General features: G+C 44.7%; 1 protein-coding gene across 7 annotated transcripts in view; it reads left to right on the top strand.

Annotated features, from left to right (window-relative positions):
• The window catches only part of KIF13A (kinesin family member 13A), a 212544-nt gene that overhangs the window by 130554 nt on the left and 67024 nt on the right, over nucleotides 1–14966 (top strand). For all 7 annotated transcript variants that reach the window (XM_042937815.1, XM_042937819.1, XM_042937816.1 and 4 more), the window contains exons 8-9: nucleotides 1304–1438; nucleotides 2147–2259. In XM_042937815.1, coding sequence (XP_042793749.1) covers nucleotides 1304–1438; nucleotides 2147–2259 — 248 coding nt within the window. The remainder of the gene's footprint in view (nucleotides 1–1303; nucleotides 1439–2146; nucleotides 2260–14966) is intronic.

A 14966-nucleotide genomic window follows, 5' to 3' on the forward strand; every position in this document is an offset into this window, starting at 1 on the left:
AGGCATTACAGTGTGGTTAAGAGGCGCGGCATTTTGAGTTGCTGAATATTTTCTTTCATACCACTTTCTTGAAAACGGCCTCCCCAAGGTTGCCAGTGATGTCCTCCTAGAGAAGTCTAGATGCACATAAGTAGTGTTGGGTAGTAAATTCACGCTCCTCCCTCTGACAGGGTCTCCTGTGCCCATTTCCATTGCTTTTCACTCTTCTGGTTCTTCTGTTTGTCCAAATTGCTCCTCTCTCCATTGACTGACCCATCTCATTCTCCCGCTACTTGACTTTAACGCCTCTATATATTCCCGACTAGATGTTTTGACCTTGCTTCTATTGTCACTGCTCCGGAAACCCCCCAAAACAACCTGCTCTGTGTTGCTGAGGGATGCAGACAGTCGAGTGAGCCAAAACATCCTCTATCTAGGTGTGTGGTCTGGAGGTTGTGGCCGTCCCATCATCACCTCAGACTCAGTGTGACTAAAATTAATCTGTGAGATAACTCCCTCCAGCCATTTAGATGAAGAAGGTTTTAGTGTTGCTCAAATCAGAACCAGAGTGCACTCATCACTTTAGAAGCACTTAGGTGCTGAAGCGAATGGAAAACTCTCTGGCGTAACGGTGCTAAGTCAGCACCTTCGCTCAGGTGTGTGGGTCCTAGCTCAGTGTGCTGGGGGTCAGTGTCCATCTCACCCTGTCACTTATTCGTAAGAGCCACGGAGCTTGTGACTTGCTTCCCCGCTCTGTCTCTGACTAGATGTAGGAAAAGTTAACTTGATCTCCATGAACGTCAGTGTTCTGTGGGTAACATCAGGAGAATGCATCTTTTATAAAACTTATTCATCAAACATTGTGTGAGAGCCCATAGTTTCCCAGCATTCGAAGACAGGTGTACAAGGATGAATAAGGAAAAGTCCTTGTCCTTGGAGAAGCACGGTGTGGGAGGAGGGGGACACAAAAGCAGCAGACAGCCATGCAGAGTCTGAAGCACAGGAGAGTTAGAATAAAATAAGGTCACTGCTGTTACTATCTGGAGCTCGATACACATTTCTTTTCTTCCCTAGGAACTTGCCGGGGCAAAAAAAGGTGCTGAACAGAGAAAGGGGACAATTGTGGGAGGGCCAGACTGGGGGAAACATCTCGTATCTTAGAACGCGGAGAGGGAGGTAAAGGCTCCCACCGTGCCCCGCGGAGGTTCGGGTGGAAAGGCGGTGACCCTGCGTCCCAGGGATGGTCATTAATCTGTACACCTGGTAGGCGGGACTGCATTCCCATGTGTTTGCTTCTGATGTTTTCCTTATGCTTTGCCTCTAGGATATTGAGTCATTGATGTCTGAGGGAAATAAGTCTCGGACCGTAGCTGCAACCAACATGAATGAAGAAAGTAGCCGCTCCCATGCTGTGTTCAACATCATAATCACGCAGACGCTTTACGACCTGCAGTCTGGGGTGAGGGACAGGGGGGAGCCTTTGGTGGCAATAAAAGAACTCAGATATCTGCAGCAGTGAAGTGTTTGGGTTGGGTTCTGCTGCTGAGAATTTTGTGTGGGCTTTCCTACTTACTAGCTGAGCCACTTTGCTTAAATCGTTTAGTTTATTAGGTCTTCCTTTATATAGAACTTTAAAAAATATATAGGGTTTCTTGTGTAAACTCCCTAAAGAGCGTGATGATGTCGCCATACAGCTTTTAATATGTATACTTTCATCCTGAAATTCCCCTAAAAACAGCTGTGTCTACCTCATAACCCTTAAGGGCTATTAAAGAAAAAAACCACAATCTTTAGCCTAAAGAACACTTTTTCGAAAGGAGAGGAATTTGACCTGAATATGCAGGCATCTTCATGTGCTGGTGTTTCCTCAAAGGCACAGAAAACCTCCCACTTCCTGACTATATTCTGAAAGCTGAGCGTGCTTGCTCCCCAGCTATCCAACAAACACTGCATTCACACGGCAGTTTAAATTTGACCGTGCAAATGCGAGTCTGCATAGCTTCTTACCTGCCCTGTCTGATTCATTCATTCCTTTTTCCTTCCTCCCAAAGGAATAGACAGCGGCAGGGGCCTGGCCGCTGAGGCTGCCCTCAGTTACAGTACCAACATCCGCGTAGACATCTGCATTTGCACTCACGTGTGTTGTTGTCCTGTTTCCTCCAACTAGAACTCCGGAGAGAAGGTCAGTAAGGTCAGCCTGGTAGACCTGGCGGGTAGCGAGAGAGTGTCCAAAACAGGAGCCGCGGGAGAGCGACTGAAAGAAGGCAGCAACATTAACAAGTAAGGTGGCCGGGGCGACGCGGGGCTGCGTGTGTGCCTGGGGGACTTGTTGCGTTAGAAGCCATCGAATGGTTCCGGCGGCATGTGGTTCTGGGTCTGTGTAGCTTTAGTAAACTGAGCTGAGGAAAACCAACAGCCTGCCTCTGCCGAAACGCGTGAGGTTTATGTGCGTGAAGCTCCGTGCTGCGGCCCGCAGGGTATCCTCGTGTATGATGCGGTCTTGCGTGAGTGCACATCACAGTTCTCTAAATCAAATTCTGTCTTCGATTAACCCAAGGAGCGTACTCTGAAAACAAAAGCTGCTCTGAAGCCCTTTGTATGGCTAATGCTGTTTAAACATCAAGACCTAAAAAAAATGGAGCAGCTACTGAATACCTGCCATATCGAAAACTCACCGTTTGCCTTCAGTGCACCCAGGGATGCACACTGGAGGCTGACAGAGGGCAGGGTGGTGCAGGATGTGTAGGAGTTTGCCAGACAGACAAAGGAGATGAAGGCATTCTGCACACAGGCAGGCGAAGTGCTTGTTTTCTGTAACTAGTCTCCCAGGATGGCACCTGCTGGGCCAGGGCGAGCTTGGCTTTCCAGCAGGAGAGGAAGCAGAGTTGGTGTCTGGCTCAAGCCAGACTGTCAGAGTTCATTCCTTCCTTTTACCCTTCTGTGTTTTCTTTTTCTCATCTGTAAATGGGGGATAATAATAGTCCCTACTTCATAGAATTGTTGGAGCTCAAATACCCATAATGGGCTTAGAACAATGCCTGGCACTGAATCAATATTAATTATTGCAGCTATTATTTTTATAACCTGTGTAAATAGCATAAAAGTTCAGCAGAAGAGGGGCGCCTCAGTGGCTCAGTCGGTTAAGCGTCCAACTTTGGCTCAGGTCGTGATCTCGCGGTTTGTGGGTTTGAACCCCGCATCGGACTCTGTGCTGACAGTTCAGAGCCTGGAGCCTGCTTTGGATGCTGTGTCTCCCTCTCTCTCTGCCCCTCTCCCACTTGCGTTCTGTGTCTCTCTCAAAAATAAATAAACAGTAAAAAAAAATTGTTTTTTAAGTTCTGCAGAAGTAGTTTAGTTTGTACTTGTAACATCTTTCTGCTGAGACATAACTTGGGGTTTCATTTAGGACAGAAGTGACAAGGGGTAATAGAGGCAGGAACATGTTGGTGCTGCTTGCATTTTAAAAATGACGCTAGCACATTATAATTTTAGTGTTCCGAAGTTTAAAATTAGAAGTAAGATATCACCCCCTCTATCAGCTGGACACAGCGGCACTCACTGCAGAGACTGCTGCTTTAGGGAGTTAATCTTCCAGTCAGCCTGTCTCCCTCTCTAATAACAAAGGGTTTTGCTAGATTTCATGACAAAGCACTGTAGGAGCCCAGGCCCGGGCTGCAGCTCTGTGATCCACAGTGAGCTCAAGAGCTGGGATGGGAAAGCAGAAAGGGGGGTATTAGGAAGCAGGTATCAACAAAAAGATTGTCAGTCCTCATAGAGATTTGTTTACTGCTGCTAAGCCATGCCAGCCCTTTGCCTTCTGGCTGGGCGTATGGGAAAACACTAGAAGTTTTGTGCTGAGAATGTGTGAGAAATTAGAGTATGGCTGGCCTTGAAGGGTGATGATCACTAACTTGTACTGACCTCTTACTGTGTTCTAGGCTCTGTTCTGAATGCTCCACATGTAATAACTCATCCTCACATTAGCGTTGCAGGGGCGGGGACAGGGCGGGGGGTGTCTGTTATCCTTATTTTATAGATGAGAAAATCAAGACAGAGATTGGTTAAATAACGTGCCCCAGGTCTCAGAGGTCTGAGTGTGGATCTGCATCTGGTTGCAGGCAGTCTGGCTCCAGGGCCAGTATACTTGTGGTGACTGACCTGGGTGAAACCCCCAGGCAGTATACTTGGGGTGACCATGTGTTCTGTTTGCCTGCAAGAGTCCTAGTTGATACTTTTGCCCCAGAGTAGACATTATAGCGCCCTCTTTAATTTGGGCACTAAATTAGGCCATGTCCCAAGCTGGACTACCTCAAGGCCACGTGATAACATGATTTAGATCCCCAGCAACTGTCTTCCATAATGACTTACCAAATTGAATGGAATCCTCTTAGCATCATGCTGTCGTTCCTTATTTATATGCTAGCTGTTTCACAAATGGATGCATGTACTCCCCACTACTAGTCAGTGGGATCTTGTCTGCTGGTTCTTTATAGTTTTCAGAGCACTTTCGTATGCATTATTTCATGTGAGGCTCTTAATAGGTATTTTTATCTACTGATAGATGAGGAAATTGATGGTTGGAGACATTTAAGTAATATGGATGAAGGCCAAGCAGACATTGATTAAGCCTCTGCTCTGTGTCTGGCACTGCATTAGACGCTGGGAATGCAAAAGAAATTTAGATATTGTTGTAGACATACTGCCTCCCCACCCCCTAAATATGTCCTTGTCCTAATCCCCAAAACTTTTGCATACGTGACCTTAAAAGGCTGAGGGTATTGCAGATGTGATTAAGATTTTTTGATGAGGAGATTATCCAGGTGGACCTGATGTAAAAACAAAGCTCCTTAGGGACACCTGGGTGACTCAGTCTGTTAAGCGTCTGGCTCTTGATTTCGGCTCCATTCGTGATCTCACAGTTCGTGAGTTCAAGCCCTGTGTTGGGCTCTGCATTGACAGTGTGGAGCCTGCTTGGAATTCTCTCTCCTCTCTCTCTGCCTCTCTCCCACTCACACGCTCTGTCTCTCTCTCTCAAAATAAATGTAAAAAGTTAAAAAAAAGCTCTTTAAAAGTGAAAGAGGGAGGTAGGAGGGCCAGAGTTGATCAGAGTGATGCAGAGTGATGGAAAGCCTTCACCGTCCAGCTCTTGTTTGAAGGTGGAGGAAGGGGCCGTGAGCCCTGGAATGCGGGCAGCCTGTGGAAGGTGGAAATGGCAAGGAGACAGACGGTCCCCTAGGGCAGCTCTGCTGACACCTTGATGTTAGCCCCATGAGACATGTTCTGGACTTCTGGCCTCCAGAACTGTCAGAAAATAGGTGTTGTTTTAAGCCACTGCATTTGTGGTGATTTGTTAGAGCATGAGGAGCACATAGTTTAGGACAACAGGAAGTCACTTCGCTTGAACAAAATGAAAGGAAGGAGGATTTTTTTTTTCTGGCCAGACAATGTTGAGACATGCTACTTAAGCCAACGTGTAAGCATGGAACTATTTTTTATGACACCTTGGCCAGCCTGTGGATGCTTGCCAAGTTGGTCTTATGCTTTTCCCAAAATAACCGGCTCAGAGGGAGGGAAGCTGCCTCTGAACCTTTTCCACTGCGCCCCAGTCCAGGGCTGTTTTCTTTTCCCGATACACCTCTCTGATCCCCCTGAGTAGGTGCATATGCCCCTAAAGTCCAGGCCAGGCCCAGGTCTCCAGCACGTGTCCTCCAGGCCCTCGCTCTGGTCATCGGTACATAGCGACCGTATGAATGGGACATCGTCTCTCCACTGGAAGGTTCCCTGGGGTCAGCACAGCTCAGAGATCTTCGTGGAAATTGGCCTTCCGTCCCTCACCTGCCATTCCAAAATCCAGAACGCTCTGAAAACCAAGTGCTTTTTTTTTTTTTCTTCACAGCTTGCTTGTTGGTGGAGCCTCACCTGAACTCCCATGAGGCTCTCTTAGTCTTTATCCGTATTTATAGTCTTTGTTTACTCATTTAGGGTGGCCATTCATACGTTTAGCTGTAGAAATGTAAATGTATTGTATTACGGGCTGCTGTCCCAGACCTACCCATGGTCATGTGTGATGTATGCACTATACTTCCTAAAATTCAAAAAATTCTGTATTTCCGCACACATGTGGCCCCAAGGATCTCAAAAAAGACATGCAGGCCTACACTTTTTGATCCATTTAGCCAGTATGTATTGAACGCTGACTGGGCATAAGAACACAGGGAAGAGGGGCACCTGGGTGGCTCAATTGGTTAAGCATCCAACTCTTGATCTCAGCTCAAGTCTTGATTTCAGGGTCGTGAGTTCAAGCCCCATGTTGGGCTCCATGTTAGGCATGATGCCTACTTTAAAAAAAAAAAAAGAAAAAGAACACAGGAAAGGGTAGATGGGACCCTGGCCTTGGGAAGGTCAAGATCCCACGGGGAAGGAAGACCCTTGGAGGGATAGTCATAATACATTATGTGCAATGGAAACCTACCCAATGGAACTTCTTTGTTATAGAACCTAACTGTGTGACATTTCTGTGCCTCAGTTTCCTCAGCTGTAAAACACAGACGAGGAAGAAGCCTGTGAGTGGGCTTACTGTGAGGATTAAATTAGTTACTATTTGTAAAGTGCTTCTTGGAACAGTGCCTACCATAGAGTAAGCGCTGCGTAAGTGTGTACTAACAAGGTAAAAAAAATAAAAATAAAAGGGCTGCCTGATAGTTCCACAAATGGCTTTTTAAGCCTTAAAATCAGTGCCCTGTCGAGTGCTAAAATTAAAGCCATCTCTGACATGTTTCCTAAGCTTTCCCTCGGCCTCCTATTTGGGCTTCTTTCGATGGAACATTAGTAATCCTCTTACACAGACCTGTCAGGGACTTCACACAGATATTAGTGTTTCTTAATGGGCTATGGATTTCGGAGCCTCATCTCTCCGTAAGCTCTTAAGAGCTTTCAAGCACGCATTATTCCTTCATTTGGTGAGCCGAAACACCTGTGTGGCAGCACCACCGTGGCCTGTTCAGGGCGTGAGGGGGACAGGCCTGTAGAGCATCCTCAGGGGACCGCCTGAACACTCAGTCTGCTGCTCTGCCTGTCCGTTGAGGCTGGCATGAGGAAGCCTGTCTCTGCTGCTGGAGCCCGGCGGGTTAGCTTCCCTAGGAGCTCACTCAGATCACGGAACACCAGCTAATACCCCGGGGACTGACGCTGAAAACGGCTCCATCTTCTTCTCAGCAATGGGCAGTTACTAAATGCAAGCAATGTTCATCTAACAAGTATCATTCCGGGTCTCCGTTCCACTTCAATTACCGTGGTTGACAATAAAGTATATACTAAACATTTCCCCAAATGGGCTCTACTCAACATTTGTTCTAGGGATACTAATATATGTTACTCTTGGGGTTCTATCAAATAATTTGTGTTATGATATAGTAAACTAGAAGTCTCGTATTTCTAATGTTTCACGTGACCCAATCCTCCTTTTTTCCTTCTTGAGTACTTTCTGTGACTTTTAATCATTTCCTCTCGGAAATCTCGCTTAAACGGATATTGCCTGCTTAACCAAACATGAACTTGTACCTGGGGAGAGTAAAAATGGCTTGCCTCAGTCCATTATTCAAGGGCTGCTGGGGCGGGGAGGTTGCTTATCAGTTTACCATTCATGCATTGCAGGGCCCAAGGATGTGGGAAGAAAGTCTGAATAAACATCTTTGCATCTACCGCGAGAACCCCACAAAGGACAGAGCAAAAATCTTCTTGGGATGCAGGAGCCACATGTTTTGGGGGCATGTGACATTGCGACTTCAGTGTTTCTCAAAGCATGTTTTGCAAAATACTAGTTCCTCAAGTGACTCTGGGAAGAAAAGGATCCTTGGGCAAATCGTTTTGAGAACAGCTGCTTAAACAGCTTTCCTTTGGAGATTTCCCTGCTAACATGTCCAATAAATCCTGCAGTAATGAATCCCATATTAACTTTGACTTATTCCCTGAACTTATTTGATGACAGAATTCTAGGTATAACAGAGATTAAAATCTCCAGAACAGATATTCTAAAGAACTTGTTTTTGGAAATGTTGGTGTATTTCACTACAGAGCTGGAAATGGAAAAGAGACAGGAGATGGGACTTGTTAGATGCAAATCACTGGCTTGGAATGACTTGTGCTGGCCACTGGAAACCAGTGGGGGGCGGAATGGGGCCTGTTCTGCAGGCACCACGGCTTTCTTTCCACTCCTGCCGTGGGATGGCATTGGCCTTTCCCCCATTTTGCCACACACACGCTTTGTGTTTCTCCTTTTCGGATACAAGTGGAGACTTACTGGGGAAAAGTACTAACTCAAGTCCACTGACTGCATTATCTTCCAACTAATTCTTTAAAAGCCAAGGATTGCATTCTGCTGTAAGCAACAGCTGTCGTGATGACCAAATGATTGATTTCTTTTCCCCACGTACCAAGAAGTCCAGAGGCTGGTAGAGCACCTCAAAAATGCTGTCAAGCACACAGCTCTACTAACCTTAGTGTGTGTTCACCTTGTCCTCATGACCTCAAGATGGCTCAGCCATTCTAGGCATTGTATCCTTATCTGTGTTCCAAACAAGGGGATCGGGGGGAAGGAAGGGCCAAGGACCACCAGCTTCTGGCTTATATCTACTAAATATATACCTTCTCTATCAAACAAAGCTTCCTTGGAAGACCACCCAGTCAGTATGTTCTCCCTATATCTCAGAGCTGGATTTCATGGCTTTCCAGAGCTATAGAGGACTCTGAAAAGTGGAGTTTTTAGCCCAGCATAATCTTCCCAGCAAAATCAGGGTTCTGTTAGCAAGTAAGGAGGGGAGAATGGATGTTGGGTCAGTACCCACAGAGGGTACCAAAACCATGATTGAATTAGTCCTTTTTAGAAAGAGATCCATGGTCTGTTCTTCAGTATATTCTAGACTCAATTTTACTCAGCAGATACCGCTTTCTGTAAGCAAGGCACAGTAATTGTATGATGTAACAAGGTCTCTCTGCCCTCAAAGCAATCATAACCTTAAGTGAAAAGAGATAGAGAAATACAAATACAGTCAATTCTAGCAATGCTTAACTGCAATTATGACCTTAGAAAAAGATCATTAGAAAAATAGGTAAAATAATATAATATTTGAAATCCATCCTGGAGAGTACAGATAACTCCCATCACATCATATCCACTGTTAAGGGAAGGAATCCGGTGGTCACAGTTTCAAGGAAAACTATGCAGGTTGGAGGAAGGTGCAGAAAAGGAAAAAAAAATACTTATGACCAGGTTTATCTCATTGTTTGTATTCATTGGAGCTGCTTTTATTTTGTTTCTGATCCTCCTAAGTTTTATTTATTCATATTTTTTATGTTTATTTATTTATTTAGAGAAAGAGAGCACACACCTGTGTGCATGAGCTGGGGAGGGGGGCAGGTGGGGGGAGGTGGAGAGAGAGAGAGAGAGAGAGAGAGAGGGAGGGAGAGAGAGAGGGAGGGAGGGAGGGAGAGATCTAAGCTATCAGCATGAACCCCACGAGGGGCTCTATCCCACCAACCATGAGATCATGACCCCAACCGAAATCAAAAGTTGGTCACCCAACCAACTGAGCCACCCAGGCTCCGGTATTTACTTTCTTTTTAGTCTCAAATTCTCCATTGTTATAGATAGGTAGATTTTAACAATCTCTGTCTTAAAACATGGCTGTCTGTTCACAAATGTTATCCCCTAGCCTAATCCTTCTGTCCTCTCCAGTCAGCCTGTGTTTACTCTGTGCCCGCCACCCCAGCCCAAGAACTTCTGGAAAGGTTAAGAATTTCCTTACTGTCTCCACCTCCCCTAGGTTCAGGGAAGGAGCTGTGCTTTGGTAGAATTAGATTCCTGGAGCAGTTTTTTCAGCCTCTCAAATTTGCAAACAGCCCCACCCTGTTCAGGAAACCTGTGAGTGCCCATTTGACTCCAGCATGAGAAGGCAGTGCTAGCAGGATCCAGTAATTTGTGATTTTCTTATATTCTTAAGCTCCCTAGGAATTAAATTACTGTTAAAATACTTAAGCCCATTGTTCAGTTTTCACGCATTGAACTTTCATACTTTCAGAAGCCCGTGGATCATTGCTTCCAGGTCCAACGTAGCAGTAGCACCCCCACACTGTCACTGGGTGACCTGGTTACCCTCACCCATCATGGAGCCCCCTTACCCTGCAGTTCATTTCTTTTTGTTCCAAGGGGGCAGTGGGTGGAGACAGAGTCCTTGTTTTTTTTGTTTTTTTTTTTTTTTTAAGGTTTTTTTAATTTTTATTTTTGAGAGAGACAGAGCATGAGCAGGGGAGGGACAGAGAGAGAGGGAAACACAGAATCCGAAGCAGGCTCCAGGCACTGAGCCGTCAGCACAGAGCCCGACGCGGGGCTCGAACTCAACGAACCGTGAGATCACGACCTGAGCCGAAGTCGGACGCTCAACCGACTGAGCCACCCAGGCACCCCCAGAGTCCTTGTTTTGAATATGTGCACACAATCAGGTAAAAGGCTTCTACTAATGATAACCTTCTCCAACTGGGTAAGTTACAGAGTACAGAGTAGAGTACACACAAGACAGAGTCATGTGATCATGTCCGCCCAGCCCCGCCCCTCCGCTGTGGCCGGTCACGTGCCCTACCTGCTGACGGTGCTTGTGCTCGGTGCTCTCAGCGCCCACGCACGTGGTCCTGTAGACGTTGATGACATCGTGCTACCCTTCCCCGTTTTCTCTCAAAGCACTCATGTGGTTTTTTTTGTGCCCTTGTTTAGGAGTGCCCAGACCCTTCTTTTTTCACTCCTGACACTATCAAATTAGAAAGTAGGAGCAGTTGCCACAAGGCAGAGTTAGATTTTGTCTGGATGAAAAATACATAACTCCAAAATGTGTTTTCCTAGCAAGGGCCACTGTTCACTTTAGAATTGCTAATATGGGCCTTGGAATCACTGAGCTCTTTATAGTATGTATGAATTGAAGTAATTTTTGCCGTGTTTAAGTCCTAAACACTGGTTCCGTTCAAAGAATTGTTTTCAACTGAAAATTTTATTTCAATAGCTGTGAAGTGTGAAAGATGCCCTATATGCTATATTAAAGCAGAAATTTGTTTTTGCCTTAAATTTCTGCTTTCTTCTATTTCATATATAGCACATGCCTTTCTTTTCTCAACTCCTTCCTTCCTCCCTCCCTCACTCCCTTCCTTCCTCTTTTTTTCTCTCTTTTTAATTTTAGAGAGGGAAAGAGAGCACAGGAGAAGGGCAGAGAGAGAATGAGAGAAAATCTTTTTTTATTTTTATTGTTTAATGTTGATTTATTAATTGAGAGGAGAGCAGGAATGGGGGAGGGGCAGAGAGAGAGAGAGAGAGAGAAGAGCATCCCAAGCAGGCTCTGTGCTGTCAGCACACGGCTCAAACCCATGAACCGTGAGATCATGACCTGGGCCTAAATCAAGAGTTGGAAGCTCAACCTACTGAGCCACCCAGGTGCCCCTTTACTTAACTTTTTAAATTTAATTTTATTTCATCATGATAAGTATACTCTTGAACCCCCATCCTCCTGCCCCCTCCCCTCTGGTAGCCATCAGTTTGTTCTCTAACCTTAAGAGTTTATTTCTTGATTTGTCTCTCTTTTTCCTTTGCTTTTTTTTTTTTTTTTTAATTTTTAATGTTTATTTATTTTTGAGAGAGAGACACACACATTGCAAGCAGGGGAGAGGCAGAGAGAGGGAGACACAGAATCTGAAGCAGACTCCAGGCTCTGAGCTGTCAGCACAGAGCCTGACATGGGGCTCAAACCCACAAACCGCGGGATCATGCCTGAGTAGAAGTTGTACGCTTAACCGGCTGAGCCACCCGGGCACCCCTGCTTGTTTTGTTTCTTAAATTCCACATATGAGTGGAATCATATGGTATTTATCTTTCTCAGATTGACTTATTTTGCTTAGCATTATACTCTCTAGCTGTATCTGTGTTGTTGCAAATGACAAGATTTCATTCTTTTTTAAGGCTGAATAATATCCCATTGTATGTAGATACCACATCTTCTTTATCCATTCATTTACTGATGGACACTTGGGCTGTCTCTATAATTTGGCTTTTGTAGATAATGTTGCAGTAAACATAGGAGTGCATGTATCCCTTTGAATAGTATCCCTTTGAATTTTTTAAAGTTTATTTATTTTGAGAGAGATCACAGAGCATGGGATTGGGGGGGGGGGGGGTGGGCAGCAGGCAGAGAGAAAGAGAGAATTCCAAGCAGGCCCCTGCACTGTCAGCTCAGAGCCCAACACGAGGCTCGAACCCATGAACTATGACCTTATGACCTAAGTCAAAACCAAAAGCCAGATGCTTAACTGACTGAGCCATGCAGGCACACCCTGTATTATTGTATTTTTAAGGTAAATATCCACTAGTGTGATTACTGGATTGTAGGGTAGTTCTATTTTTAATTTTTTGAGGTACCTCCATGCTCTTTACCACAGTGGCTGTATTAGTTTGCATTCTCACCAACAGTGCATGAAGGTTCCTTTTTCTCTACATCCTCACCAATTTGTTTCTTGTGTTGTTGACTTTAGCCATTCTGACAGATGTGAGGTGATATTTCATTGTAGTTTTTATTTGCATTTTCCTGATGGTGAATGATGTTGAACATCTTTTCATGTGTCGGTTGGCCATCTGTATGTCTTTGGAGAAATGTCGATTCATGTCTTCTGCCCATTTTTAATAGGATTATTTGTCTTTGGGTGTTGAGTCATATTCTTTATATTTTTGGGGTACTAACTCTTTATCGGATATGTCATTTGCAAATACCTTCTGAGATTCAGTAAGTTGCCTTTTAGTTTTGTTAATTGTTTCCTTCTCTGTGTAAAAGCTTTTTCTTTTGATGTAGTCCCAGTAGTTTATTCTTGCCATGTTCTTTCTTAAAGTTGTTACCTTTGGGAGGAGTGAAGCAGTGATTGAACTTGAATTTTTTTTTTAAACAGCTATATTGAGAAATGATTCATATACACATACTTCGCCATTTAAAAATGTACAATTTAGTGGCTTTTTTATCAGAATGTATAACCATCACCATGATCGAATTTGAAAACATTTCCATCATCCCCAGAGAAACTCTGTGTCTAAGTCATTCCCCATTTACACCACCCCAGCCCTGGGCAACCACTGCTTCCATCCCTATAGATTCGCCTATTCTGGGTATTTCATAATAATGGAATCGTTATGTGGCTGTATTAGTTTCCCAGTGTTATCATAGAAGATTACCACAAACTGGGTAGTTCACAACAACAGAAATTTGTTACAATTCTGGAGGCCAGAAGTGCAAATTCAGGGGATTGGCAGAGCTAGTTCCTTCTTGGGGCTCAGAGGGAAAATCTGTTGCATGCTTCTGTCCTACCACCTTCTAGTGGTGGCTGGCTCTCCTTGACCTTCCTTGGCTTGTAGATACATCTCTTCCATCTCTCCTCTGTTCTCACATGGCCTGCTCCCCTGTTGCCTGTGTGTCTTCACAGCCGTCTTAGAAGGGTACCAGGCATTGGATTACAGCAGTCTTTAAGTCAGTATCATCTCCTCTTAACTAATCACATCTGCCAAAACCCTATTTCCAAATGAGATTACATGTCAGGTTCTGGTGAACGTGAATTTGGGGTACACAGTATTCAACCCAGGACATTGGCCTTTGGTGTTTGGCTTCTTTCACTTATCATAACTTTTCAAGCTTCATCCATGTTGTAGCTTCTGTCAGAATCCTCTCTTATGGCTGAATAATATAGTCCACTGTGAGGACATACCACACTTTAGTCATCATTTGGTGGACAGACATGTGGGTGGTTTCTACATTGTGGCTATTGCGAATAATGCAGCTGTGAACACTCTTGTACAAGAGTGTTTTTTTGTATGGACATATGTTTTCTTTTCTTTTGGGGCGGATTTAACTTTTGAATCTGTCAATTATAATGTATGTATTTATGTCACTTTGCAGGAACGGCTATTATTAAAATTCTGGCTCGTGTTCTGCCTCTTGAGTTTGCATTTTATTTCAATGACTTTTCAAGTGACTCACCTTTGAGCAATTATGTTTTGTGAGAGATAGGCTTTGTTTCAACTCATTTAATGGAAGTCTCTTGTTAACATTAGAAAGCTATCTAGTCCTTCATGCTAAACTCTGGTCACTTGCTGAATTGTGCTCTTTTTTTTTTTTATAAATAGGTCATAGCATTTAATTTTTTAACCATTCACAAAGCATTTTCTCTTTGTGATATCATGTCAGCTTCCCTGCACTCCTGGGAGATCTCCTGAGGAGTTCTCTCTTTTCTGGCTGCTAAACTTGGGATTTCCTTTTAAAAGCGTACTTGGTACTTAACTGTGACACAGTAGGATGTTCTTCATCCCTCAAGTCCGCAAATCTGTTGTTTTTTGTGGTGATCTTTTCTCCAGGTTCAGAGAACATGTGTTAGCGTCCAGGGAATGCTCAGGGGACTACTCCAGCCTGCACCAGAGTCCCCTGGAGGGCTGGTTAAAGCAGAGTGCTGGGTCCCACCACGAGTGTCTATAGGTCTGGGATGGGGTGGGGCCTGAGAACGTGCATTTGTAACAAGGTCCTAAGTCGTGCTGGTGCTTTTGGTCCCAGCACCATGATTTGAGCCTATACAGTTAAATATATGTACCATCTTGGGCATTGTTCATCCAGGGCCTCTCAAAATTTAGCATGCCTGTGAATCACCTGGAAATGCCTTTCGCTGGTTCTGACTCAGTAGGCCCGGGGAGGCTTCCAAGAGCCTTTGTTTCTAACCAGCTCTTGGGGGACGCCAGTGCTGCTCTCTGTAGCAGGTGTTGAAAGAGTAGCCATACGCTGTCCTCTGCTTGGGTGGGTCATTGTTCTGTACAGCTGTAAAAACTCCAGACTGAAGTAAACTTGCCAGCTGTAACAGATGAACGGCATCTACCCTGTAACATGTAGGGAAAGGTTCTCTTCAAGTTACGTGGTTGTTACGGAAAA

This window comes from Panthera leo, chromosome B2 (genome assembly GCF_018350215.1).
Source record: "Panthera leo isolate Ple1 chromosome B2, P.leo_Ple1_pat1.1, whole genome shotgun sequence".
NCBI classification, from domain to species: domain Eukaryota; kingdom Metazoa; phylum Chordata; class Mammalia; order Carnivora; family Felidae; genus Panthera; species Panthera leo.